The 27,952-nt window shown below is 41.1% G+C and overlaps 1 protein-coding gene across 4 annotated transcripts in view; it reads left to right on the top strand.

Annotated features, from left to right (window-relative positions):
• Positions 1-27,952, top strand: part of MAP3K20 (mitogen-activated protein kinase kinase kinase 20) — a 108,308-nt gene that overhangs the window by 52,916 nt on the left and 27,440 nt on the right. For 3 of the 4 annotated variants that reach the window (XM_077916970.1, XM_028749518.2, XM_077916968.1), the window contains exons 10-11: positions 3,419-3,525; positions 12,276-12,411. In XM_077916970.1, the coding sequence (XP_077773096.1) occupies positions 3,419-3,525; positions 12,276-12,411 (243 nt within the window). Of the gene's footprint in view, positions 1-3,418; positions 3,526-12,275; positions 12,412-21,276; positions 26,647-27,952 lie in introns of those variants that run through there. The other variant, XM_077916975.1, reaches the window with a different exon arrangement.

The following is a 27,952-nucleotide window of genomic DNA, read 5'->3' as shown; positions in this document are numbered from 1 at the left end:
GATGCCATGGTTGGTGCAAAGGAATTGAGTATTTCCTCCATGCCCTCATTCACATTTATTGCTGTGAGGCTGTAGCCACTCATTACCCATGTGGGAACCACAGGGAGGCATGAACTACTGAAGCAAGCCATTAGGACTCTACATTAGGAATCAATTATGGAATTATATCAACAGGTGGAAATCATATACTGCCAAGAATGCACCTGCTGCCATTGCTATCCTTCTGCTCCAAGCTGATTAACTGTAAACTATACAGTAGGGTCCTAAAAATGTGGGTTTTACAGGAGTAGTTGAGGGAAATAGCTGTGTGTGAACATGCAGAATAGACGTGGGATGAGGTGAGGGGAACGGCAACCGCTGAGCTCTAAGCAGTTGTCTTACAATTGTGTGCAAGATGGACCAGAAATGACAGACAAAGAGATCCCTTCACCTAAACGTTGAATAGGCAGCTCTTGCATAGAAGAGCACTTGTCTCTTTTTGTTATACATTTGACATTTTTTTAATGTTGTTTGACATTTGAAATAAAGAAATTGTCTCTCTTTTATAATGCGAAAATCACTTGGATCTGCCTGGGAGAGACACCTCAGCATTGTTCCTAATTGTTTTTGTGCACTCGAATTAAAATGCACGTTTTAATTGCTGCATCTGTAATTTTAGCAGAAATGGTATAATTACAGGCGTGATGCAGAGAGAATGTGTATCATCCGTTTATTATGTATCCACATTTTGGTTTCAACCTTTTGTCTCAACCTTGTCTGGGGTCTGTCAGACAGACTAACGGAGGCGATGCTCTCTCTCTCTCGAGAAACATTTTAACTCTGACTTTTTCAGTTTTCAACAATTACCCCACTTTTTTTCAACATAACAAAGGAAGCAATGAAGGCAGAAGAAAATGCAAAGAACTTATGACTGCTTTGCCTGAGACAGTATTTTTTTCTTTTTAAACTTGAAATAATCAGGTCATCCTTGGTTATGTGGAGCACATTTTCCCATTCTCTGTTTCAGGACTGCATTCTGACCCAATCTGCCTTGTAACCACAGTGCTAGAATTGGCACAGGGAGGCAAGGATGTTAAAAAGTTGTATAAATTTGCACACTCAACCAAAAAAACCTCTTGCGTACTACTATTTTATGATTTTCAAGGACCTGATTTGACGATGTGGACAACAAATGTTCTGTTTACCTATGCAAAACTGAAATATTATAAATAACTCCATGTCCTTTTTGTAACTTCTGCGTAAAGTGAATCCTATGTGCTTTTACAGAACAAAGGCTTCACACCACAAGAAAGAAAAACACAACTGTATTCTGCATTTGTGTGGCTAACTTTCACATTGAAATGTCACTGTCATGCCTCATGAGGGCACACAAAACTTTTCCAAGTCTTGTCTGCTACTTTATTGTGCTGGGCCTCAGGGTTCTCACACGCTAGGAAGGTTTTCTTTATTTCTTGTAGATTAGTTTGTTCTTGTAATTGTATTGTGAAAACTTCAATTAAAATAAAAAATCCCCATTACTATTTTAAATGTCACTTCAACAAACAAGCAGTCTCTTGATGTGTTAAACATTTTTGGTACTTATTTTTGATGCTTTCCCTCAGTTTTCATCCATATTCTTGTTCTAGGCCCTGAAATAAAGACGTAATTACAAGTAGCGTGCTACTTTGGTACTTATTTTTGATGCTTTCCCTCAGTTTTCATCCATATTCTTGTTCTAGGCCCTGAAATAAAGACGTAATTACAAGTAGCGTGCTACTTTGGTATTTATTTTTGATAATTTCCCTCAGTTTTCATCCATATTCTTGTTCTAGGCCCTGAAATAAAGACGTAATTACAAGTAGTGTGCTTGCTTTTGATTAATCAGAATGGCCTCATGCTGAAGCAAATGTATGAGCTTTGTAAAACATGGTTTTTTTATTTTAGGCCACAAATATAATCAATATTTATGTCCCACTTTTTGACTGAACATGCCCAGAGTATATTCATAAAAACCATACAACAGCGTCATAAACATATAAGTGCAACTTACTAAAAACAGTAACAGCAAACTCAAAATAACACTTTAAAGAAAACAAAAGCAAGGGTAAAAATCATACACATAAAACTGGCAGCAATAAAACTAGGAGTTACGTGCAAAAAGCCTGTTGAAATAAGTGTTTTCAAATACGTATGGCAAAAGAGAATTGACAGAGAGAGATATTGATTGGTTTTAAATAGAAGAACATTTCAGAGTTGCTACCCTGTCTTTCTAAAGGCTCTCTCATGCCCAATCACTGAATATCCCAAGTTGGACCAAAAGTGCGTCTCTGGGTAGGCCTATATGGGAAGAAGCAGTTCCCTAAACCATTAGGGCTTTAAAGGTTAGAACCAGCACTATTGAACTGAGCCTTGAAGTGAATAGGAAGCCAGTGTTTGCATACAATGCTTGTGAGGCATACAAGGTTAGTGTTTGTAAAACTGATATTTAAAGTCTTATTTTTTCTAAAAAAAATATCTGGACTTATTTTCCTTACTTTATCTCAAGAACGTGGGTTCCTGCCATACAAGTGTATAATCTGTAGTATGAAGCCTTCCTATAGGGCTGCAGTTTCATTTTACATACATTTATTGCCACATGGCCTTTATGGGAAGGTGTTTCAAATGCAGCATAAGGCAAATTTCTTTCTTTCTTTCTTTCTTTCTTTCTTTCTTTCTTTCTTTCTTATACACCACCCTACACCTGGAAGTCTCAGGTACAACATATAAAATCAAACCAAAAGGAACAACCCACAGGAACATTTTTGAAGACTGGGAAATGGCAGATTCTGATGTCCTTCCGACATTTATTTGCACTTATGTGCTATATCCATGGTTAGGATTTCAAACCTTCAAGAAGCGGAAGAGACCTTAAAATCTGCAAATTCTTCTCCTCACCAAAGCCGGACTCCCTTTGAACCAGCCTTTTCATATGAATTAATAGAATTAGAATTAAACATGGTGTGCTGTAAGCAGAAATTTCGATCTTGTCAGAGGTGCCACTGAGGGAAGGGAAGGAACATTGGTCTCCATATTAGTTTAATTGGAGAAGTCGCCATCCTATTATCTGTGCTTGAGAAAAAATTCAAAAATAGGTTTAGGAGTCATTAGTTACCATGGCATTGCACATGAATAATAAAATTATATCTAAAAATAGAAGGTACATTCAGGTCTTTTGCTCTGCTACAATTTTGAGACATTTCTTTTTGCATGTGTAAAAACAAACAAACACCACCAGTTACATTTTATAGATTTTTTTCCTCCTTGAATTGCATATACATAATAATTATCTAGTCACCAATATGTGTTGCACTTGCAGCTTTCCTGGGAGAATTCCATTGTTAATGTGGTCCTAGAATGTATTTTCGTCATGTCTAAAATATATGTACTTTTCCTCCCTCAGAAAAGACCGTCTTTCAAGCAGATCATTTCAATCTTGGACTCTATGTCAAATGATAGCAACCTCCCAGACCAATGCAACTCATTCCTGCATAACAAGGCAGAGTGGCGGTGAGTCTAATGAATGTGAGATTGTGACAGGGGGTGGGATTAAAATGTTTTATGGAAGGCTAAAGATCCCAGTTGTCTGAATTCATGGCTTTTCTGACCTGAGTTCATTGCTTCTCGGCTGAATATGAAAGGAGTTTGACTCCACAAACGTTCACTCCTGAACAATTGCCTCCTGAGGCAAGGACTTAATTTTGCAAACCCATCACAAATGGGTTCCAGGCAACAGTTTGTTTTTCCAAAGTTATTTTCCTTAGAAAACAGTAAAACCAGATTAAATGGGTGGATTGGCTTTTTGATCTCTACAGCATTGTGTGAATGCTGTGAACATGCATGCATGCATGAAGAGCACAGATCCCACAATAAACACTTGTCTGAAAGCCCCTGAGTACAAACTTCATACGTGGTGCATTTAAATGACAAAAAGTTCTTCCAGTTGCTTGAGTTCAAGTTGAGAAACCTTGTTTGATTTGCATTCATCAGAAGTTGTTGTTTATATTTATTTTTAAAAATAAGTTGTTTCTAACGGGGCTTTTTTCACAGTGGCACTGTTAGTCTACGAAACCTAAGAGTTGAGCCAGAATTTTGCACAGAGATAGGCATGCTAATGAACTCTGTGTTGGACGTGGCCTTGGTGCATCCAAGACAAAACACTCAACGAGACCAACTACAACTAAGGACGCGTCTCCACTTCTGCTCGTCCCGTGCCATAAAAGCTGGGGTTTGAGCTATTATCTGCTTGTTCCACCGCTTTCTCACAGACAGCCCGCTGTTTAGTGCTAAATTGAAACAAACAGCCCTCCGTAGAAAACCCAATTGTCGCTTGTTCCGATTCAGTGCTAAAGATCGGGGAAAGTGGAGTAGCCTAACAGAGGTTTGTGATGCCAGCACACCATCACAAATGGAGTGCAGTGCAACAGTATGGCAGTCACTCTTGATGGCAACATAAATGTTTAGAATGGGGAAGTCAGTAGACCTACATTCTACCACTAATCTGTTTCATTGTTGATATTAGATTTGGTCTTGCTCTTGTCTTTATTGTCGTGATACTACTTGGTCTGCCCCCAAAAAAAGTGTTTTTGACATTCTAAGGTCCTTACCCTTAAACACAACTTATTTAAATTTATTATTTTATTTATTTAAACAATTCATATAGCGCTTAACTTCAGTCATCTCTAAGCAGTGTACAAGACTTAAGTGATCCCTGTTCTTTTCTGCGCAATACAGATTGTGACATCACCACCTAATAATTACAAAATAATCAGGGTTGGAGGATGGGCTGATTATATTCAGAAGAGTAAGCAAGATGTTAATGTGCATCAAGTTCACAGTTCAGCACTTTTTAAGGTCCATTGTACTTATTAATGAAGGCTGTACTTTTTTTGGTGGGGCAGGGGATGGTGTGTAAAATTAAACACTAAACATTAAAATTTATGGCCATATGAGAAAGGCCTCTGTCTCCATAAAGAGGGCTAGGAATAGCAAACGGCAGAGTTCTAAACTTCTGATGCAATGGAATTGAAACTAAATTGAACTAAGTTCAGAAGCAGAATTTTATTGCCCAGTGCAACTTTTTTTAATCTCAGATTTGGACATTTTTCATGCACACTTTCCCAGCACTCTTTCATTTTTCACTGTTCTTCTTGAAAGGTCACCACTGAGAATAAGCAGACGAATTTGGTTGGTTTATCAAGCACCCGATGGGCTATGATGTTTGACTTGACTTGACTCTCAGTAAACCCAGCATGCTTCTTGTTTCTGCCGTGGTTCCATGGATCTCGGTGCAAGTGATGACTGAGCTCAAACTCATTGACACTTTCCACTTTGGGTCCAGCATTAACGGCATTCATAGGTGCTAAAAGTCTCCCTCGCTGCATGGTTCTCAGCACGTTTTCTCAGAAGCCCTGCTGTGTTCGGTGGTATTTTTATGGGAGTAAGTGTGCACAAGGCAGCCTCTGTGTACCTTTTGAGAACGTCGTTATATCCGTCTTACAGATAAAACATTAAAGCAGGTCTGCTTAGTGTGCTTTGAAGGCCTTTTGAACCGAGAGCTGTGCAAGCAGAAGGATTGTAACCCAGGGATCTTTGCAGGAGTCTAAATTAAGAACCTTTGGCCGTTCTCCAGATTAATGCGGAGCACAATTTAATAACGTACTAAATTGTTATGGGCCCGCCTCTCTCTAAAAGAGAGAGAGAGCAGAGAAAAATAAACGGGAATTGTATAGAGTGGTTTAAAGATGTAAAGGGTTTTTTTAAAAAAATAAAAGATTTATAGAAACAGGGTGTATCAAAACAAAACATCCTAAACTCAAGAGAACTTTAGAAGTGGACTGATAACAAGAGAATTTTATTGCACGGGTGGAAAAAGTGAGCACAAGATCGGAAGTTTGAGCCAAGTCACATGGTCAGAATATAAATAGCCTCTTTCAGAACAGACATTATTCTCCCACTGAATCAGCAGAGCATGGCAGTAACCAGCATTTGGGAAGAGTTAGAATGCTTTGCGCCATCTTCTGTTGAAAAACAGAAACTGCATCACAGAACTTTGGATCACACTCAAAGCTTCCTACGAAACATACTTTTCAGCCTAATCCCAAACATGCTCACTTGGAAGTACCAATTCCCGCCGATTTCAGCGGCACTTACTACTTAAGAAATGCGCTTTGCATTTTCAGCCTTTTGAGTTCCATTCATATTTAGCTTTTCAAGATGAAGCAATGCATCCTTCGCTCCTCTTTCCTGTGGCATAAACAGGGAAATATTTGCAAGTAGCCAGAAGTGCATTATCAGCACACATCTGAATGCAAAAGCATGCAAATAGCACGTATAGGTTTCAAAAACTTAGCAAATGCTGTTAAAGCAGCAGAACTGATTCGAAGCATTGGAAGATGTTGACGGTACGTAGTTTTCACTGCATGCCAGACTTCTGGAATATGCAGAAATGACTAGTTGAGATGAAAAAAAATAAGAAAAAAAATTGCATCTTAGGTTTTGGTAGGTGAGGCAAGCTAGTCTCGTTTTGCTACACGTAATTACTGTTTTTCTGCTGTCAGTTGTGCAGGATCAAGCCAATGTACCAGGTTCCATAGTTGTCCTTATGATGTATCTGATGTATAAGTGTCCTTATGATGTATCTGAATTGCTTGTAGATGCTGCTGCTCTACCTAGGCCCAGCTCACATGTAATACTAAACCCAAACTAGCTTGGCGACAGCAAGCAGGCTGCTTCATTTCCTCCCTTGATTCTGCTGCTGTTTCACTATGGTTTGGCATAGTAAAAGGTAAAAAGGTAAAGGACCCCTGGGCGATTGAGTACAGTCAAAGGTGACTATGGGGTTGCAGCGCTCATCTCGCTTTCAGGCCGAGGGAGCCAGCGTTTGTCCACAGACAGCTTTCCGGGTCATGTGGCCAGCATGACTAAATCGCTTCTGGTGCAACAGGACACTGATGGAAGCCAGAGCACACGGAAACACTGTTTACCTTCCCACCCCAGTGGTACCTATTTATCTACTTGCACTGGCATGCAGGAGTTGGCAGGTGCTGGGACAGAGCAACGGGAGCTCACCCCGCCGCAGGGATTTGAACTGCTGACCTTCTGATTGGCAAGCCCAAGAGGCTCATTGGTTTAGACCACAGCGCCACCTGCATCCTTTACCTTTACCTTCAACCATATACTCATGGTGGTTTACAAAAAGAATAAAACAAACTAATTCATTTGCCATTTTACAACAACAACCATGGTTATTTAGACCACAGCAACACCTTTACTTTACCTTTGGCATAGTGTTACATGCCAAACCATAGGGCAGCAAACCTCTTGTGGCTTGTTTGGCAGAGACAAACCTTGTGCCTAGGTTTGCACTTTGCCAAACTGTGCCTTCACTTGCAATCAGTGTAGCGGCAGGAAGACTGGAGGACAAGTGAAGCAGTCATGTGTTGTTGTTTTCTGTGGGTTCCCATGTTCTTGTTTCTTCTGCCTAAGACATGGTTTCACTTAATGTCCCATGCAAACAAGGCTCAAGTCTTCTATGGCAATTCATGCTGTCACAGAGACAGCCGCTTATGCCACAGTGCCAACACAATATTCTAGATATGTAAAAAAAGACAGCTGTTCTTTTGAAATGGTAGTTTGTGGTTTCTAACCATTGGGTCTCAGGGATATTGAAAGGCAATATGATCTTTATAAGCATACTGTATAAATAATGTCAAGAACCAGAACCAAATTGCAAAGTTTTCCCCTTGTTATTGTTGGTTGAAAAAAAAGCAAATGCTATCAAAATGGCATTGTGTAAAAGAATATTCGTGTGGTTTTTCACTTTTATTTCAATTTTTATCCAAAGTCTCACTAAGAAATGTGGGGCAGCTTCCAGATACATGAATATATTTAATATTTATAAGTTTGCTTTGAGCCATTTTTTAAATAAATAAAGCAACATAATAATAATAATAATAATAATAATAATAATAATAATAATAATAATAATAATAATATGCAAAACATTAATAGCAAAAAAACAACAACAGTTCGTGGATTTTTAAAATATACAAAAGCACAGTTCCCAATTATAAGTATATAAAAGCATAGTGTCCCTGGTTATCAGATGCCTGTTAAAGTAGAAAGAAAGCTCATAATATGTTAAAGGATTTTTGCTTTTATTTGAGATATTGCTGATACGTTTGCCAGAGCACAATATAAAAGTACAGTATCAAGTAAACAGATTTCCACCTTTAGCCTTACATAAACAGATTTCCACCTTTAGCCTACATAAAAATGAACTGCAATAGTGGAGTGATCTGAGTTGTGGAGAAAGAAGCCACATTAATCTGCAAGAACCACCGAAATAAACAGAATACACATTCTCAGTAATGGTAGATGCAGATCGCTAAACTTGTGGAGTAACAGACTCATTAACTGGGCAATGTACAGGAGCCTTCCATTTAATTACACTGTTCTATTATTATGCTTTTTCTTTCTTTTTTAGAATGCAGCTGTTTTCCCCCCCGAGTCTGACCTTTTATTATACAGAAGTTTTTGCCTAATGAAGGGAGATAATTATAGTACATACACAGTATGATTTTGACATATGGAAAGCGGTTGTTTCCAAGACTTTCCTAGGCCAGTGATTTACTTAAAACTGGATAGCATCTTCATAAAGTTTTAAAATGGATAGATGCACGCATTTAAGCGATACAATTAAAGATAACTTGTGTTCTTCTTTTGTACTCTGCAACTGATAATGGGGTTTATATTGTTTATTTTACAGGGTTGTTGTTGTTGTTGTAAAATGGCAAAGGAATTAGTTTGTTTTATTAATTGTTTTATTCTTTTTGTAAACCACCATGAGTATATGACTGAAGGTAAAGATAAAGGGCGCAGGTGGCGCTGTGGTCTAAACCAATGAGTCTCTTGGGCTTGCCAATCGGAAGGTCGGCAGTTCGAATCCCTGCGACAGGGTGAGCTCCCGTTGCTCTGTCCCAGCTCCTGCCAACCTAGCAGTTCGAAAGCACGCCAGTTCAAGTAGATAAATCAGTACCACTGCGGTGGGAAGGTAAACGGCGTTTCCATGCACTCCGGTTTCCGTCACAGGGTTCTGTTGAGCCCAAAGCGGTTTAGTCATGCTGGCCACATGACCCAGAAAGCTGACTGTGGACAAACGCCAGCTCCCTCAGATGAGCGCCGCAACCCCATAGTCACCTTTGACTGGACTTAACCATCCAGGGATCCTTTACCTTTTACCTTTACCTATATGACTGAGTGCTAATGTGTGTGTACATGTATATATATACTGCACAGTATATTCCTGAAGAGAATGAAGTGTCTTCATTAATTCAAGATGCATTTACACTTCTTCAGGTTATATTCTGGTCCATAATGACCTGCCCCAAGTTTCCATCAAGTTTGACCCTTCCATCTATATTCTGTTGCCTTGCAGTGCAGCACCTGCCAATTTAGGACTTAATTAGGTCTCCTCTTCTGCATAATGTCTTGCGCCGATTAAGACGTGCAGGATGACATCATTATGCTACCTATTGCCCCATCTCAACCTTATGGCGTTGGCTGCATAGATGGGGAGCGTGTACGGTGTTGACAACATGTCACGCTTCTGTTTCCCGGACGATACTAGAAAGATGGGACAAAGAAATGCAGAGGGACAGCAGTCCTGTGCCTCTCACAATGCCACGTTAAGTTCTTAGAATTACATTTGGATTACACGTATAACAGATTACTAAATGGATTGATGTATTTTACTTGGTGACACTGGGGTTGCATGTCATGCTCTTTTGCCTTTTCTTGCCAAGGCTATTCCTGTTGATAGTTATGGGTCGTTTCGGTGCCAGGCTTATAATTCAGGCACAACACGAGCTTGGCAGTGAATGGGAGTCATGGCTGGTTAGGAAAGATATCTGAAAAACAAGTAGGGGAAGGCGCAGGGGAAAATGACGCTAGCATTGCCACCTGAAGAGACAGGGATCTCCAGAGTTTCAAAAACTCATGAGTGGAGTTTCTCAAAGTTATTTAACAGGGGGGGAAACCATGAATAGCCTTAGTTGTACATGACAGGTTTACTAAAGAGTGAAAATGAGGATTAGATATAATGAATATGGAGGCTTACATTTTATTTTATTTTTGAACGTGTTATGTGAAGCTGCTTAACAAACAAAAACTCTTTCAAGAAAGTTAAAGTTTCTTTTTGAGCTATTTGATTCCCCCCCCCATAAAATTATTTTGCAGCACAATTTTATGCATGTTTACTTGCAAGTAAGTACAGTGGGACTTATTCTTATGTCAATATGCATAGAAAGTCAGCCACAAAGTCCCTTCCCTTAGTCATCCTTAAGCTGCCATTCCTTTTGATTCCTATACCTTTGTTTTCGGTCTCAACACCTGATTAACAATCATTGGTTTTTATTTTTTATTTATTTCAAATGTATACTCTGCCATTTGGGGCCGACTGTGGCTGTCGAAGCAGCTCACAATGTGTGCTTTAAATAGATGGCACCAGATGGAACTTTCCATATCAGTTCAGTTTAAATAGGGAAAGTGTTTGGCTCCAGATACCTGCAGCACCCTGGCTCAGCGAGGGTGATGTCATCCGTTGGAACAGCCTTCTGTGCCCAGATCCCTTTACAGATTAGATCCCTATGTGCAAAAAGGGCACAGGGCAGGTTGTTGCCCTTGGTGAAGTGGGATTATGGAGAAAGTGCCGAGCATACAAATTAGTACAGTATTGTCAACTTCACCTGTTTGGTGTAATGGGAGACCTTCTTTCATGTGAAGAGGTAGGGAGATCACTGCATGAAAGATACCTGGATTGTGGCTACAGCACACAGCACACCAGCGTCTTTATGTTCAGTAAACACTGATATGGGCTTAAATATTGAATATTCAGTGTCCCCCAATCCATCTGAAATCTGTACGGGTTTTGTCCAGCTACCATAGTTTCAGCAGGACTTTACCCCGGCACATGGACCCAGAAGTAAGCGTCACTTCATTAATAATAATAATAATAATAATAATAATAATAATAATAATAATAATAATAATTTTATTATTTATACCCCGCCCATCTGGCTGGGTTTTCCCAGCCACTCTGGGCGGCTTCCAACAAAATATTAAAATACAGTAGTCCATCAAACATTAAAAGCTTCCCTAACCAGGGTTGCCTTCAGATGTCTTCTAAAAGTCATGTAGTTGTTTATTTCCTTGACATCTGATAGCAGGCCGTTCAACAGGGCGGGTGCCACTACCGAGAAGGCCCTCTGCCTGGTTCCCTGTAACTTGGCTTCTCGCAGTGAGGGAACCGCCAGAAAGCCCTTGGCACTGGACCTCAGTGTCCGGGTAGAACGATGGGGGTGGAGACGCTCCTTTAGGTATACAGGGCCGAGGCCGTTTAGGGCTTTAAAGGTCAGCACCAACACTTTGAATTGTGCTCAGAAATGTACTGGGAGCCAATGTAGGTCTTTCAAGATAGGGTCTCAGCCTGCATACCACATGGAAAAACTCAAAATATAAAACTGGAAAAAAACAGGGAGGCAACGAAGCCTATCCATGATGTGATATTATTTTACTTGGAAATGTGTGTGGGGGTTTTTTTAAGCACTTTTCCTTTCAAAGTGGAAAAGTGTTTGCAATGTAGGTATTTGCAATGGGGTGGAAGGAATGGCTGGGGGCCAGGAAATTGAAACAGTATGAAGTGGTAAAATGGACCGCTGCACTGCATACTGTACGCAGGTGTGTGTGTGTGTGGAATCACGTTTCTGACTGCTCCCCTGTGTTAAAAGCTCATCGCAAGTAGAAAACCACCACATAGCATGCAAATCTTTCTCCTTGATCTGCTAGCTTTCTGTTTGCATATTGTTTTCCCCAACATGAAACTACTTGTCCACAGTCTGAAATGGTGCATCTCAAATCCAAGGAGTTCTGTTGCATTTGAAGGCACAACTTTATTTCATTCAACTGAAGTAAAATGTAGTTTACAAACAACATCATCAAAACCCAGGGTTTTTAAACACCTTTCCTTTTTTAAAAAACAACAACCTGATACCTTCTGGGCTTTATTGTCTAGTGCGGACATTTTCTGTTGTGTTTATGGTTCAGAAAGCTCTCTCTTGGTGGTAATTAAATGTCCTGCTTGAGTTAGTACTGCACTTTTCACCCTTTCACGTTTAATTAATATTCACGTGGAAAACTTTTCATGAACGATTTGTACTTGTCAGGAGAAAGACGCGACCTAACAAATTGTCTCCCTGCAGATGTGAAATAGAGGCAACGTTAGAGAGGCTAAAGAAACTGGAACGTGACCTGAGCTTTAAGGAGCAGGAGTTAAAAGAACGGGAGAGGCGGCTGAAGATGTGGGAGCAAAAACTAACCGAACAGTCCAACACACCTGTGAGTACATACAAGGCTTTGAATCTTTTATCGTACATCGCAGTAGAATTTGGATACTCCCAACAAAAGCTGGACCCAAAGACCTCAACGGGCTGTGCTCACCAAAGTGGAATTGTGGGGGTCTCCTCCTTCTCCCACCCTCCACTTTGAACAGCAGCAGGGGTGACCGGCAGATGGGTTGGGTGCTGCACACCTGGCTTTCCAACAGCTGCACTGCTGTGTTTATCAGGATGGAAAGATGGCAGGAAGGTTGATGCAGCAGCTGGGTTGGACCTGCCCCTGCCCCTGAGCACCAGACTGCCAGGTTCTGTTGCCTTTTGAAACCTCCCTCTCTTTCAAATGTGGTTTGTCCTACAGCAAGGGTTGTTGCCGTTTGAGAATCAAAGCTCCCTTGGAACCAGCTCTAGTTGTAGTTCTTTGAACTCCAGCAAAAGTGTGTCTTAACTTTCTGCTGAAGAGTGGGGCATCATATATTTTAAACAAGTGTGGCTATAGCCCGTTGCCTCCATTAGTTAAGTGCATCCTGAAACATTCCATCTAGTGCGTTATAAAAATGAAGCCCGTAAATGCGGTTGTTCTAGCTAACTCCTGGCTAATAATGGAGGGAGGGGGACCCACAGCTGCATGTAGATCACGCTACCGGTGTGTGGGAAGCCCTGGTACAGGGGGCCCTTAAACAGCGTTCACTTTCAGACCACTATTGCTATTTTTGTTTCAATTGGAATGCCACCGATATATATGCTTACGAATTCCAATAATAATAATAATAATAATAGTAGTAGTAGTAGTAGTAATATATTATTTATACCCCGCCCATCTGGCTGGGTTTCCCCAGCCACTCTGGGCGGCTTCCAACAGAATATTAAAATACAATTGTCTATTAAACATTAAAAGCTTCCCTAAACAGGGCTGCCTTCAGATGTCCTCTAAAAGTCAGGTAGTTGTTTTTCTCTTTGACATCTGGTGGGAGGGCATTCCACGGGGGGGGGGGGTGCCACTACCGAGAAGGCTCTCCGCCTGGTTCCTTGTAACTTGGCTTCTCGCAGTGAGGGAACCGCCAGAAGGCCCTTGGAGCTAGACCAAAGTGTCCAGGCAGAACGATGGGGGTGGAGACGCTCCTTCAGGTATACTGAACTGAGGCCATTTAGGAACGTAAGCTTCCAAGTCCCTGCGTGTGCTTTAATATGCACACGGAGCTCTTGCACAGATATTCTCCTCCCAGTGGGAGGAAGGAGAATATCCAGGCATGCAACGAAATGCATGGTCAGATCAACTTCCTCCATTGAAGTGAATGCTGATGCCGCTCCATAAAGTGTAGTCCTGTGTGGGCATCAGGGCTCATTCACCTGCTAGCGAAAATTTGGAATAATTGCAATTTTAAATGGGCAACCATAGCAATATTTAGGATTACCAATACTCTCTATTATACTTACATTCCACTTATCCTCCCAAGAGGCGCAGAGCATCTGACTGGGAGTCTTTCTGGGATGTCCACGTAAGACACTGACCAGGCTGCAATCTGCTTGGCTTTAGTAGTGTGCTAGCATAACTGCCTTCAGACTGTTTATATGGGTCACGTATTCTTAGAATACGAATAAATGAATAATGAACAGCCTGCAAAATTGCATATATACAATTTTTTTTATTTTAAAAAAAGTGATTGGATTCCGTTAGCAAAATCAGCAATTACGTTACTGTAAGATTTGCTGCACATAGTAGAGCCGGGCCCTAAAAATAGTCTGGTGCAGGAAGAAGGTTGAGGAATCTCTATGTCAGTGGTGGAAGCACAGTCCAAAGCAAGGCTTGCATATGGGCAACGGATCTTTGCTGCTGGACATATTAGACGTTCCATAAAAGTCGATATATAAATAAAGTGCAAAGCACAAGTAACATTTTCTGCGTCATCTTGATTAGGGAGTGAAATCAAATGCCCAAGGAAAGAATGCAAGACTGACAACTGATCATAGAAATATATATATATATATATATATATATATATGACCCACCTAAGTGGTACTCAGGATATCACTCAAGAAATCACTCAAGATATCCCTCAAGCAATTAAGGAACAAAAGAAGAAAAGGCACACTAGCCTGGGAACTTCCTCTCTGCCCAGAACATAGGAGGCCACACCTCCTCAACAGTATTTATAGGAACTCAAACACTGAGATCCTGCTCTGTTCCAGTAACAAGAAGCCGAAAGCACCAGCCTGAAGATGACGAGTGAGACCTCGTCGAAACGTCGCCTAGACACCCCAACTTTTACACGGGAAGATACCCGAGGACACCAAAACCTGCATATATATATATATACTGTATATGACTGAACAGTATTACCGTAGCATTTTGCGGCATTTGTAAATAAGCCGCAGGCCTTCCTATTTGCATTATGCCATTGTGTTGCATTTTACTCCCCCCCCCCCCAAGAAAACCCCAGTGGGCGCTAATTGATTTTCTTCCCCCACCACCAAAGGGGGAAAAACCCACCCAACATCCATTTGATCGAACGTTGATAGATTCTGCATCTTTTGCCATGTGCTGCCCTTCTACGATTGCCTGTAGCTCACCGGTTGTAATCACTCTTTAATTTTAGTACCTATTTTGGCCTGTTCACTGTTTTTGCACCTTCTTTCTGAGGCACAGCTTAATGACATCTATATGAATCACGCTGCATGTGTATTCCAGCTGTGAACATGTAGTAGCATATAATGATGAAGCACAGATTTTTCCCCAGAAGCAAGGTTCTCTGTGTTCTCAGTAGGCAGCCGGTAGGCTCCCTTTAATGTCTGCGAAGATCCAGTAGCTAAGATATGGGCCATCACCTACATGGTGCACAGCATGAAACATAGCCCTAATGAGCCAGTCTTCCCGCAAGCAAGGCTAGCAAGGATTTTTATGCTGCACTTGCTTATCGCTTCTACTGTTCACCGGCTGGCTTTGCTGAGCGAAGGTGTTGTGGCGAGGCCCCATTGTGCTTAGCATAAACCTCCTTTTTGTAGGACATTAATACAACTCTCCTTTTTTTACAAGTAGGGACAATTCTGTCGGCAGAGAAGACTTAAGATAATGCAGAAAGTAGAGTGCCTTTCAAACTTCTTAAATGGATTGTCACGCAGCTGAAAGAGCATCTGCCAGATTTTTTGAATAATGAAAACTCTTGCTGTTTCCTTGACTTGCTTCCGTCTCCACCCCCCATTTTGCTTTATTTCTTAAGAATTTTAACTTCAGAACTCTTCTATACACAAAAACAAATCCTAGATACGTTGACATTAAAAAGGACACAAATGTCCTCTGCTGTCCTGTGAAAATGGCTGCTGTTGTTGACAAGAGGTCTATATTCTTTCTTCATGGCAGTAGAACAGGCATAGGCAAACTCAGCCCTCCAGATGTTTTGGGACTACAACTCCCATCATCCCTAGCTAACAGGACCAGTGGTCAGGGATGATGGGAGTCGTAGTCACAAAACTGGAGGGCCGAGTTTGCCTATGTCTGCAGTAGAAGTATTAGGATAGTAAAACTGCAATGAGGGAGAAATAAACCTATGAAATGATTTGCAGGGTGTTCCTTTTCTGCATTTACTGAAAGTCCTTCCCTGGCACCTCTATATGGATGAAGGGCTAGGCCATTGTCTGGAGCAGTAAAGCGTGACTGGAAGTGAGGACCATAGAGTCTTCAAAAGGATAGGGCACCTTTGAAAAGGAACATGTCCAGTCCTACAAATGGCGCACTGGAAACCCATCGCCATAGAGAGGCTCGGAGGGGCAAGGAAATTAGATTCACTAATTTCTAGCACAGTGGCTCTGTTCTCACGTCACCATGAAGCACATGGTTTGCCTTGAACAGACAAATGGATCTGACTTCGCTCCTCCCCTGAATGTGAGCAGGGACAACAAACCACTATGTGAAACAAGGCTATGAGACTCTGTCTCTCTCTGGTGGCCCCAACAAAGCATAATCCACTCTACAATTCATGGAAAGCTCCCATCACCATATGAAATGCAAATAGCAGGTTCTGAGGGGCAGTTTTTGTTGGTACCATGGCAGGGAGACAAATAGTTAAACTTCTCTTTCCCACCTCCCAGCCTCAAGGGTGTGCAGCTTGATTGCATTCACACAATTAATGTCACATCTAATTTGGCCCCAAAACATGGGCTTTAATTGGGACCCTCTAGGATAGAACCAAATTTTGAAAACTGGCATCACCAGTTATCTCACCACAAGAGTAACCACAACTACTGGCGTGAATTCTTCTTAAGTCTTTCAGACATGGGCTGCCAGGGCAAAGGGAGTGGCATTGGATATATTGTCCAGGGTGCTGAACAATTAGAATTTAACAAAGCGCGATAAAGCTCAAAAGTGCTAGGATTGCGAAGGGTGACCCATAGCATTACAATCTGGGCACTGGTTACTCACTTCTTGATTACTGTAATACAGGGGCTGCCTTGGAAGGCTGTTCATAAACTACAGTTGGTTCAGGCTCCTGAAGCTAGGCTTCTTGTGGGGTGCGCTGTGGGGACTCACGGTACTCCCCTTTTGTAACAGCTACACTGGCTCCCTGCTTCCAGATGTTGCTCATTTAGTCCCATAAAGCCCTAAAAACAGCTTGAGATCAGGTTATCTGAAGGACCACCTTTTTCCATATAGTCCTGACTGAGGACTAATGCCTTCCAGAGGACCTTCTCAATTTCCCTTTAGGAATTCTTACCGTGACACCGCATAAAAAGGCCTTTTGTGTGGTGGCCCCTCCATCTCCAGAGATCTCTATGACTCCTTTACCGTATGCATTTCAGAGAGCAGTTGAACCTTTCTCTTCAAACATTTTAGCTCTTCAACCTAATTTGGGTGCTGTGAATTTGCTCATATCTTATTGTTTTTTTAGGGTTCCCCGTTCTGATCTCCTTGGGAAAGAGCAGGATATAAGCTTATCCAGTGCTGTTTTTCTAGAAAAAGAGGTGCCAGAACTCGCCACGAACACCTCCCTCGTTCTCTTAGAATGGCAACGGCGCCCACCTGAGAGGTGCCGGAACTGAGCTCTGGCTGAAAAACTCCCTGAGTTTTTCTTAAAGAAAGAAATGCTTGGCTTTTCATTGCAGAAGCAAGGACAACCCTATGTGGGAAAAGACTGAAGTCAAATAAGTAGATTTGCTTCAACAGGAACATGCTTTGTTTCAAATGTAGTTCAGCAATTTTAGCTCCGGAACTCAGTTCTGTGTCAGTTTGGGCAAGAAACTATCTGAAGAGGGTGGGGGTGGGGGAGTGGGGGAAAAAAAGGATACTTAATTAATATGCAAGAATTAGTGCATAGAACTTATGTCAGGAATTGGAAGCAGATGGAGACACATGCTAAGCAGAGACTTGTCAAGTTTAAGGGGGCTAAGCTGCAGCTGCACAGCACCTGCTGTATCATTGTCAAGCATTGTGGCAACATCGACATGGAATTGAAAGGAGGACAAATTGAACAGTTTTATGGTTATATTATGGAAACTCTTCCCTCTTAGGCCTGATTCACACATGCAAATAGTGGCTACTTATAATGCAACTACAGAATGCTCAGTGCACCAAGTCATTCATGTAAAGCATTGTGTGTGTGTGTGTGTGTGTGTGTGTGTGTGTGTTTTCCTTGCTACTCCCCGCCCCCCAAGCCACTGGAAATACACACACTTCCTTTTATTTTCCATTTTGCAGCGATAAATTGATTGCCGCATGGAGCAGACTGTGCTTGGTTGCATTGTATACCAAATCCAAGATGCTGTTTGTAAGCGTGAATCAGGCTTCGGGTTGTAATAATAATAATAATAATAATAATAATAATAATAATAATACCCCACCCATCCGACTGGGTTTCCCTAGCCACTCTGGGCGACTCAAAACATAATATTCAAAACACGATAAAACATCAAACATTAAAAACTTCCCTAAACAGGGTTGCCTTCAGATGTCTTCTAAAAGTCAGACAGTTGTTTATTTCCTTGACATCTGATGAGAGGGTGTTCCATAGGGTGGGTGTTACTACTGAGAAGGCCCTCTGCCCGGTTCCCCATGATCCGAAAACCTCTTACACGAGAACATATGCAGTGAAGTTGTCAGGACTATTCTAGAATCAGTGTACAAGGAGCATATTCTCTGTTCCTCCCCTTGCTATGCTTCCTTTCAGCATTGTAAGTCTGGGTAAAGAACCACGGTTCCGACAACTGCATGGGCAAAGTTCAAATCCCTGTCTGTTTCAGATCCCAACCTTAACCATTCTGAGACATGGGGCCAGCTTGGTGTTTACTCTTTGAGAAAGCACAGTGATGCCTAGCTCTGATAGGAGAATAGAAACATGACCAGCTGACCAGCCCGTGTTAGTTCCTTGCTCCTAAATTCTGTAACGTTTCAGGCCTACTCACAGCGAACCAAAGGAGTTGATCAAGGGCATTGGTATGGGGGGTGGGGCGGGGAGCACTGTAAAATAAATACAAACATTTCAAGGCTAATAACTGCTAGAAGTGCAGGATGAATATCTGGCCTATTAAGCCTTCAGGTTAAAGACCAAGTAGTTGTTCCCAGACTTCTGGACATTAGATATACACATCTAATGTAATTCCTTGTCCCCATTTAGGGCATTGCTTTAGAATCTCTTAGTTTGCTCAACACAAAAGTCAAGGTAAAAAAGAAGCTTAAATTAAAAAATCTACTGGAAAATACAGTAGATTCCTTATTTAACCTTTTGACTTTGGTGTTGTTTGTTTCTGGTGTACAGTCGATTATATTTTCCCTGCATCTATCGCCCCCCCCCCCCACTCTCCAGGTAATATCCAGAGTTTAATTCAATTCCCCCTTTACTTATTTATCATATTTTTATCCCATCCCTCCCAAGTTGTCCAGAATAGTGTGTGTTGTGTCTTCTGCCAGTTTAAATCCACAAGATTGTGAGATCAGGTAGATTGAGAGTTGGTGATTGACTCAAGGCCATTGTGGCTGAGTGAAGATTTGAATTCAGGACTCCCTGGTCCTATTCCTGACACCACTATATCACACTGGCCCTCAGAACCACAACATGTTTTTTTAAGCACTTGTCAAAATGAAACCAGATACAGTGGTACCTTGGTTTAAGAACAGCTTAGTTTATGAACAACTTGGATTAAGAACGCTGCAAACCCGGAAGTAGATGTTTTGGTTTGTGAACTTTGCCTTGGAATAAGAACATGTTCCACTTCCTGTTGAGTGTGTTCCATTTGTAAATTGAGTTCCCGGCTGCTATGGGAAAGCATGCCTTGGTTTAAGAATGCTTTGGTTTAAGAACAGACTTCTGGAATGGATTAAGTTCGTAAACCAAGGTACCACTGTACTAGGTAGCATGCCCTCTGAACATACATTCTTTGCTTGCATTCTCAGGCTGAGACATAGGAGGCTGGCTGGCTGTATTAAGAAGCAGGTCAGCCCATTCACTGGGAATTAGTTACGTTCTTGCCAACTATGGTTTTTGGGATGTCAGTTACATTATGGGGAACCTAACACATCCACGGAATGTGTCTTGAGAATGTCCATATTACCTAAAACCTGCATTATGTCAGAGTTTATTTCTTTCATCCAAAGATCTCTTGCCAAGTGTATTTTTACGCACATACGCACAAAAGAAAGGTTAAAATAAATCCCGGTGGAGTGGAAGTAATGAAATCTTACATAGTTTAGTCTGAAACTCAAGATTTGTGTTGGCTTGAGCACAGCATGCAAACATCCTTTTATGCGTGGTGCAGCTATAGTGAGCGCATGCAGCAACTGCGTATTTTTCCTCTGCACATATGATAACATGCTCGCAAGCTACCAGGAAGCTAGGATTTATTGATGTCCTCCTGCCATGTGTCCATGGATAACATTAGAATTCAGCCCTTTGTCTCCACGGCAAATTTCTTGTGAGCTTTTCCCACTCGCTTCCCAATGTGAGATCTTGTCTGGCCACTCCAAATAGCTCCCTCTGGTGAGTGGTCCATGCTTCAGAGAGATGTCACATACAGAGTTGTTAGCCATGTGTATCGCTCCCATTGTGTAGAAACAGTCTGCAAGCCACTTTCAGGTCAAAACCACATTAGAGATACATGGCATGGACCACTTACCTTGCAGAGGCTGTTTGCCCTGGCCGCCAGAGGGCCATTGTAATGTGGAGCAGAGTCATAACTATGGCACAGGGGGAAACTGGGAAATGTGCACTCTCAGGAACTCTTTGTGTACATTGCAGCATGGATATGCCACCATAGCAAGGCTCCAATGTACATTTATCGATTTCCATTTTCCAGCAAAAACCTAACCATTACAGAAGCAGTTTGTTAGCAGTGAAGGGTAAGAGTATTTTGATAGCGGTACCTTTTTTTTTATTCTAGCGTGAATATAGACACAAAAGGAACTGTAATCTACAGGCACTTTTACTTTGGGAACTTCAGGAATATTTATTCCAGCATCAGCCTTTGGAATAGTAAACAAACATTTTAAATCAATTTGCTATTTGTTTTTCAAAACGGAACAAAAATTGAGGTTTGTTTGGGTTTTCCCTTTGGCTTTGATAAAACTGTTTTCAGGATAGACACTTCTACAAAATATTTTACCTCCTGCCATGCAAAGTTTTAATTTTCAACGTGAAGGCTCAATCTGCCTATGGTGCCTTGCATACTCATTGGTGGTGGTTATTCTATCTTCATGGTCTAAAAATAAACAGCCAAGTATTTTCAGAAAGAAATTCTTAATTGGCTGTTTATATTTAGACTCACTAATAATTTTACTTTCTGTTTATTGCTCACTAATCTGGTGGTGTCTTTTGCCTGGTTTTTAAATTGGTCCTAACTTTCCTTTTTTTCTCCTCTATCCTTCCTTTCCTTTTTTTTCTACTAGTTTTGCTTCCCTTTTGCTGCAAGAATGTCTGAGGAGTCTTACTTTGAATCTAAAACAGAGGAATCAAACAGTGCAGAGATGTCATGTCAGATCACAGCAACAAGTAACGGGGAGGTAGCTGGTGTGAACCCAAGTCTGAAGGCCTTGATGATGAAGGGCTTTGGGGATATCTTCCCTATGAACGAAGCAGGACCCGTCCTGCATTCTGGGATGCAGATAAATATGCAAGCCAAAAAGAATTCTTCCAAAACCACCTCTATGAAAAAAGGGAAGAAAGTCAACATGTCATTGGGGTTCCATGAATTCGACTTATCTGATGATGATGATTCCGATGATATTGATTTGGATGATGGAAGTGATAGTAGCAGTGAATGAAAGAAATAAAAAACTGTCATGTGGCATCTGAAACAAAGGGGGAGGGAAAAGATTTTTTTTTTCCTGAAAAAGAAGCTACAAGTGTGAATTAAAACAACTTTGAAACCCAGCACCACTCAGTTTCGTAGGCCCATTTTATTTCTTGTATGTGAGAAGTTATGTTTATACCCATATTTGGCTTTAAAATTTGCTTTAAAACACCTTATGTGTGTTTTTTTAAAAAGGGGGGGAATATTCTATTATGCTACAATATTTGGTTGCTTGTTTACTTCTCGACACCATAAGGAAACTGCAGACTGCTAGGAGTGTTTTTAATTCACATAATTGTTGGTAAATTATGAATACGTTGCTATTACTCTTGCCGGGTTTTTGAACAAGTTAACATCTGGATTTTTCATGTAAATTTGACAACCTCCTTTAAATTAGCTTGTGTACAGGAGGAGCAGGCTTTGCACTAGGATCTGCTCCTCTTTCCCTCCACTGAATATTATTGTCTCTGACAATGCCAATCATCTGTTTGGAGTAGAAGCAGCACCAAGCTTTCTGGCTTCAGTGACCTCTCCTCACACAGGTTGTCAGTTCTAATATAGATCTCCCTTCCATTCAACTGATACCTGATACAGGTTTCCCCTCCTCTTTTTGCACAACGAAGGACCTAATCCAGAAGGGCTATGCACACGTGTTAGGTTGTCCTTACAGGATGTGCAATTTAACCTGCACTTAAGCTGCAATCCTGCAACCACATACTTGGGAGTAAGCCTCACTGAACACCAACGGGACTGAACTCTGCTTGTTGCCATTCCTGTATATTTTTTGGGCAAGTACCAATTCATAACTAGAAATGAGAAACCGAATACAGTCGTACCTTGGAAGTCAAACAGAATCCGTTCTGGAAGTCTGTTCGGCTTCCAGAATGTTCAGAAACCAAAGCGCAGCTTCTGATTGGCTGCAGGAAGCTCCTGCAGCCAATCAGAAGCCGTGGAAGCCCATGTCGGGCGTTCAGGTTCCAAAGAACGTTTGCAAACCGGAACACTCCCTTCCGGGTTTCGGGAGCCAAAACGGTCCAAGTACCAAGGCATTTGAAATCTAAGGTACGACTGTATAACATAATGGAATTTAAGCACAGCTTCTAGAAGAGAATGTGGACATGAGAATTCATTGAGGTATCCCTTTTTCTCCAGTGTATTTACACCACAAGCTCAACTGCATAAAAGTAACCAAAGACATAGCTGTGGACTTGTGGTTGTATCCAATATAGTGCTGAGTAAGAATCACATCAGTGCAAGGTTTTACACGGTTAAACTTTTCCACCATGTCCTCAAACATGCTCTCTAAACCTGCTCTGGAGATTCCAGCAACAGTCATCCAGAGCAGATCTGAGGAGAGCGCAAGTTGCACACACTGGGGGAGCAGAGAGTTGAGAAAATCTGGTTGCACATGTTAAATCCCTGAACTGGTAAGAATGCATTCGTTGGCTGCCACCCATGATAATTAGTAGGGCTTTAACATTTAGTGGATTAATTGGGTTAATTTAAACAATTAAAATTCCAACTCGGGCAGACTGAAACAACTCTTTTTTATATATATTTAAGAACATATATTTTTAAGAGCTTATGAAAACTGTGAGTGGCAGACAGGAACTTACAAACTACCCCCTCTTCTACAATGGGAAGGAAAGGGGATGGAGATATTTTGTCAGTGTCTAAATCCCCTACCACGGTACCCTGGTTTGGAAACTACATAGCTTTGGGTCGTACAGACCCAACCGCTCTCTGGACTATTTTGCCTTGCCAAATTTGGAGATCTGTTGCCAGTTTGGCCAGGCCCTCAGAAGAGGCGTTGCTGGAGGAGAGAGCTCCTCCAACATGGAATTGCCTTCTCTGAAATCAAAGCTCTATCTCTGATATTTGAGGGATAGATCTTATCGATCCTGTGTTTCCTGAAACACCCTGCTAGGGATTCTAACTGTCTTTTATTACACTACACTAGTACTTCAGCATGATTTTGCACAATAAAGAAAGTAGTTTGTCCTCTGGAGTGAGATAGGAATAGCGAAGAGATTTGGTCTGTGTGCATTGGTAATACTTAGGTAAGCATGTTATTCAGGAAAAAGAAATCATAGAATCAGAAAGTTTTTTTCTGAACATTTGGTCGAAATCTCCTTTCTTGTACCTTGAAGCCATTGCCTCGAGTCCCACCCTCCAGAGCAGGAGAAAACAAGCATGCTCCCTCTTCCAAGTGACAGCCCTTAAGATATTTGAAGATGGCTATCGCATCTCCACTTGGTCTTCTCTTTTCCAGGCTTAAACATACCTAGCTCCTTCAAGCACTCCTCGTAAGGCTCAGTTTCCAGATCTTGGTTGCCCTTCTCTGCACACGTTCCAGTCAATATAACTTTCTCCTATGCAATGAAAGATACTTTGTGTAGAAAACACAGCATTTTATTTCCAGTATAATGTGGAGGGATCAAGAATGGCAGCCTGTGCACAGAAATTGTTCACTGATCTGGTGGTGGTCCCTCTTGCGCACATAACACTCATATATTTTACAGAGATTCAGCTAGGACAGCAGTTCTTATGGATCTTTAAATAAGGGTGCCTGAGTAAATCTGGTATTAGTCTTGTAACCAAGACAGTGTACACACACGTACATGTGTAAGTAAGGTGGGCCAGGCTGATATTCTGTATTTGCCAAATACAGACGATTTCAGAAGCTACAATTTTCACGCAGCCCAAACCTGTGTTCAGTGGGACTTATCTTCCAGGTATTACATACACAGGATTGCAGCCTTGATTATAAAACCAAATATCTGTGATTCCTTCCCTCTAGTAATCTCAAAACACAGTGCTTTTAGTATACTTGACTGATAGTTTGATCTGTGCTACAAACACACAAAGACTTTGCACTGTAAAAAAAACCCTTCGGGTCTGTTTTGGAACTGAAATAGCTCTCGACACACGTTCACTACCTATTTATTTACTATTTGTTTCTTTAAAAAACTGAATATTTGAGTAAAATATTTATATACTACTAAAAGCACAATGTTGAGGGGGCTCACTTCAGATACTGCAATGCAATGTATAACTGCTACTGCATTCTGCAGTCAGGGAACACCAAAGTTTTCTAAGGCTTGGGTATACAGGCAATGGTCTTTGAAAGACTTTAGGTCAGTAGTCATCACTGTATGTAAGATTATTATTCTTTTTGTGTTTGTGCGTTCCCTGTTGAAGTGGTCAAGCTACAAAGTTCTGACGCACTACAAGAAACACGTTTGATGCCATAGAAATGTAGCAAGCAAAACAAACATAATGAATATGTATTCTGCTGGGAACTATAGGCTTGTTCATAAATTTTGTTTGTTCATTCTCAAATTGGTATTAGACTTGGGTGTACAGTATAGGTATCTGCAGGTAAAGAGAATTCTCCCTGGCCACCAGATCAACTCCTCTCCCCCAAGAGAAAATAAGGAATGTTTAAAATACCAAGAAAAGTCAGTTTGAGGTGCCCCATATAAAATAATGAAGAAGAGTTTGGATTTGATATCCCGCCTTTCACTCCCTTTAAGAAGTCTCAAAGCGGCTAACATTCTCCTTTCCCTTCCTCCCCCACAACAAATACTCTGTGAGGTGAGTGGGGCTGAGAGACTTCAAGGAAGTGTGACTGGCCCAAGGTCACCCAGCAGCTGCATGTGGAGGAGCAGAGACGCGAACCCAGTTCCCCAGATTACGAGACTACCGCTCTTAACCACTACACCACACTGAGTGAATAGACCCATTTTGAAATAAACTCTCCCCAAGCCCTGCAGTTGTAGGGTTCACCCCCCAATAGCTTATAGTGATTCTATCTAATAAGCCATTCCCAAACCCATATGTGAGCAGAAATGTAGCTGTCTTTTGAAATTTGCACTCCTCCGAAATACTAAAGTTCAAAAGTGGGTATATTAAGGAAAAATATACACAGTAATGTGTATTAGTGAAAAGAATGCAAAAAACATGCAATATAACTAGCAGAGCTGTTGATATTAGGTGAAATTTCATACAAAATGTGTATAGCTGAAGAAATATTCATGGATATCTGTATAAAATTTTGTGCAGATGTTTTTAGAACAACCCACGAGTGCAGAAATGGAGTTGGCTGAATTTAAGGTTGGAAAAATTAGATGCAGAGAAACAAACTGACAGATTAATCCAACCTTAAGTACAGCCTTAGTACATCAAAGGACTATATCAGGTACTGTACCCTCTTCCAACTTTTCCTTCAAGAAAAAGTTGAGTTGGATATGATACAAGTAGCTTCCAGACCTTAAAACCTACTGTATTCCTGGAAATTGAAGAAACCATCTTCACTTCCTCTAAATTAGAAGACTCTAATTTAACACTTGCTAAGCCAGCTAGAGCTTTCTTGATGATAGGAATAATTTCAGCAACATAATGCAGGCAATAAACATGTTATGGTGTCTATAAGAATCTGCAGTGCCTCTCTTTTGAAGTCTGATATATAGCACACTATATTTATATATATATTTGCTTTTGCACTGTTGAAATGTTTTATATTGACTAATAAGGAAATGATATCATTTGTAATCCAGGCACGTATGAAAATGTAAATGGAAAGTATTTTCAGTACTTAGGAAAGCTCAACCTTGGGTTATTTTTGTTTTGTTTTTTAGTTTTCTGCTAAAAACTGCTGTGCTGTGTGAACTCTATGCCAAAAGTACTGCAGTGTGTAAACAGAATATCTAATTTTTATGGAATGTGAAATGTTACACTCTTGCATGGTGAGACCTTTAGTAATTAGTCTCTCCCACCCCCGCAAGACACTACTATATGATGGCTTGCTCCAGTCACATAATGGATTTGCTTGTCTAGTTATTAACAGAACCTCTTGCAATGGGGCAATTTGGTGTCATAAATCTTATTTTGTTGTGAATTGTGTTCTTTTCCTTCTCTTTGTCTTCATTCTGACTTTGCAATAAATATTTTGACAGGAAGAAAATCTGTGGTCCCGTATAAAAATATTAGGGGTTAGATGAGGGACACGATGTTTCTACGCCAGCTATTTCACACATGGCTTCTCCATTTTGGGTTCGTTTCTGTTAAATAACTCACGGCACAGTGCAATATGTCATGCGTTGTTGTTCATCTGAGGTTGTATTTACCTAATTTTAAGACCTGCTAAGGAACAGGTGATTGCTATTATGTCCTGGTATGTAAAACCACAGATTTCAAATAGGGTGTACTTGGTTTTCCCCACGGCTGCACATACATATATACCATATTTTCCGCACCATAAGACGCACCAGACCATAAGACGCACCTAGTTTTTGGAGGAGGGAAACAAGAAAAAAAATATTCTGAATCCCAGAAGCCAGAACAGCAAGAGGGATCGCTGCGCAGCGAAAGCATCAATTCCTCTTGCTGTTCTGGCTTCTGGGATAGCTGCACAGCCTGCATTCGCTCCATAAGACGCACACACATTTCCCCTTACTTTTTAGGAGGGAAAAGGTGAGTCTTATAGAGCAAAAAATAAGGTACATAATTTTATTTGCATGCCACCTTTCTGTACGGCAAACAATGCTCAAGGTGGCTTACAACATGGAAAAAACGACAAAAGTAGTCATAAAGATAAATAAAACATCAAAAAGTACACAACTAACTTGAACAATGTCCACATAAAGAAGATCTAAATAAAGAAGATCTAAGATAAAGATACAAAAAAATTAATATCAATAGCGGCAGCAAAAACCACACCAAACCCCCTTAAACAACACCCCAGACCAAGTCTGTTCAGCAGCCTTAGCTTTTGTAGCTGGAGTCAAGTTACAAGACCAAGTAGAAAAAGGCAAGTCAGAGAACAGGTCTTCCAGGACTCACAACCAAGATGGCCCATGCAATGTTGCTTCCACGCTTAGGAACTAAGTCCCAAGGAGAGTGCAAAACATAGAAGACTGGGATGCAGTGTGTCGATTGGTGGTGAATTCATGTGGAAGTAACTTTCTATGGGGTGAAAAAATTGTGGTTTTGCCCTTGGGTATGGCACCATTGCTCTACAATCTCACACCTAATAAGGTCTCTTTAATGTAAATCTTTGGGATAGTGTTTGATTAGTTGCATTGGGATTATCGCTTGGACCGAATGAAACCGCAACTAGTAGAACATGGCAAGTAGGAGCTCCACAAACTGTTGCAACGTATCCCTCTGTTCAGGATTTCAGGCGTGTCCTCCTCCAATATAATATAAGCTGCTAGGAGCTCAAGCAGGTGATCCCGTTCTCCCCCTCCTGTTTCTTTTTCTTCTTCTAG

Source organism: Podarcis muralis, chromosome 1, assembly GCF_964188315.1.
Source record: "Podarcis muralis chromosome 1, rPodMur119.hap1.1, whole genome shotgun sequence".
In the NCBI taxonomy this organism is placed as follows: domain Eukaryota; kingdom Metazoa; phylum Chordata; class Lepidosauria; order Squamata; family Lacertidae; genus Podarcis; species Podarcis muralis.
This window is presented reverse-complemented; position numbering and strand designations above follow the sequence as displayed.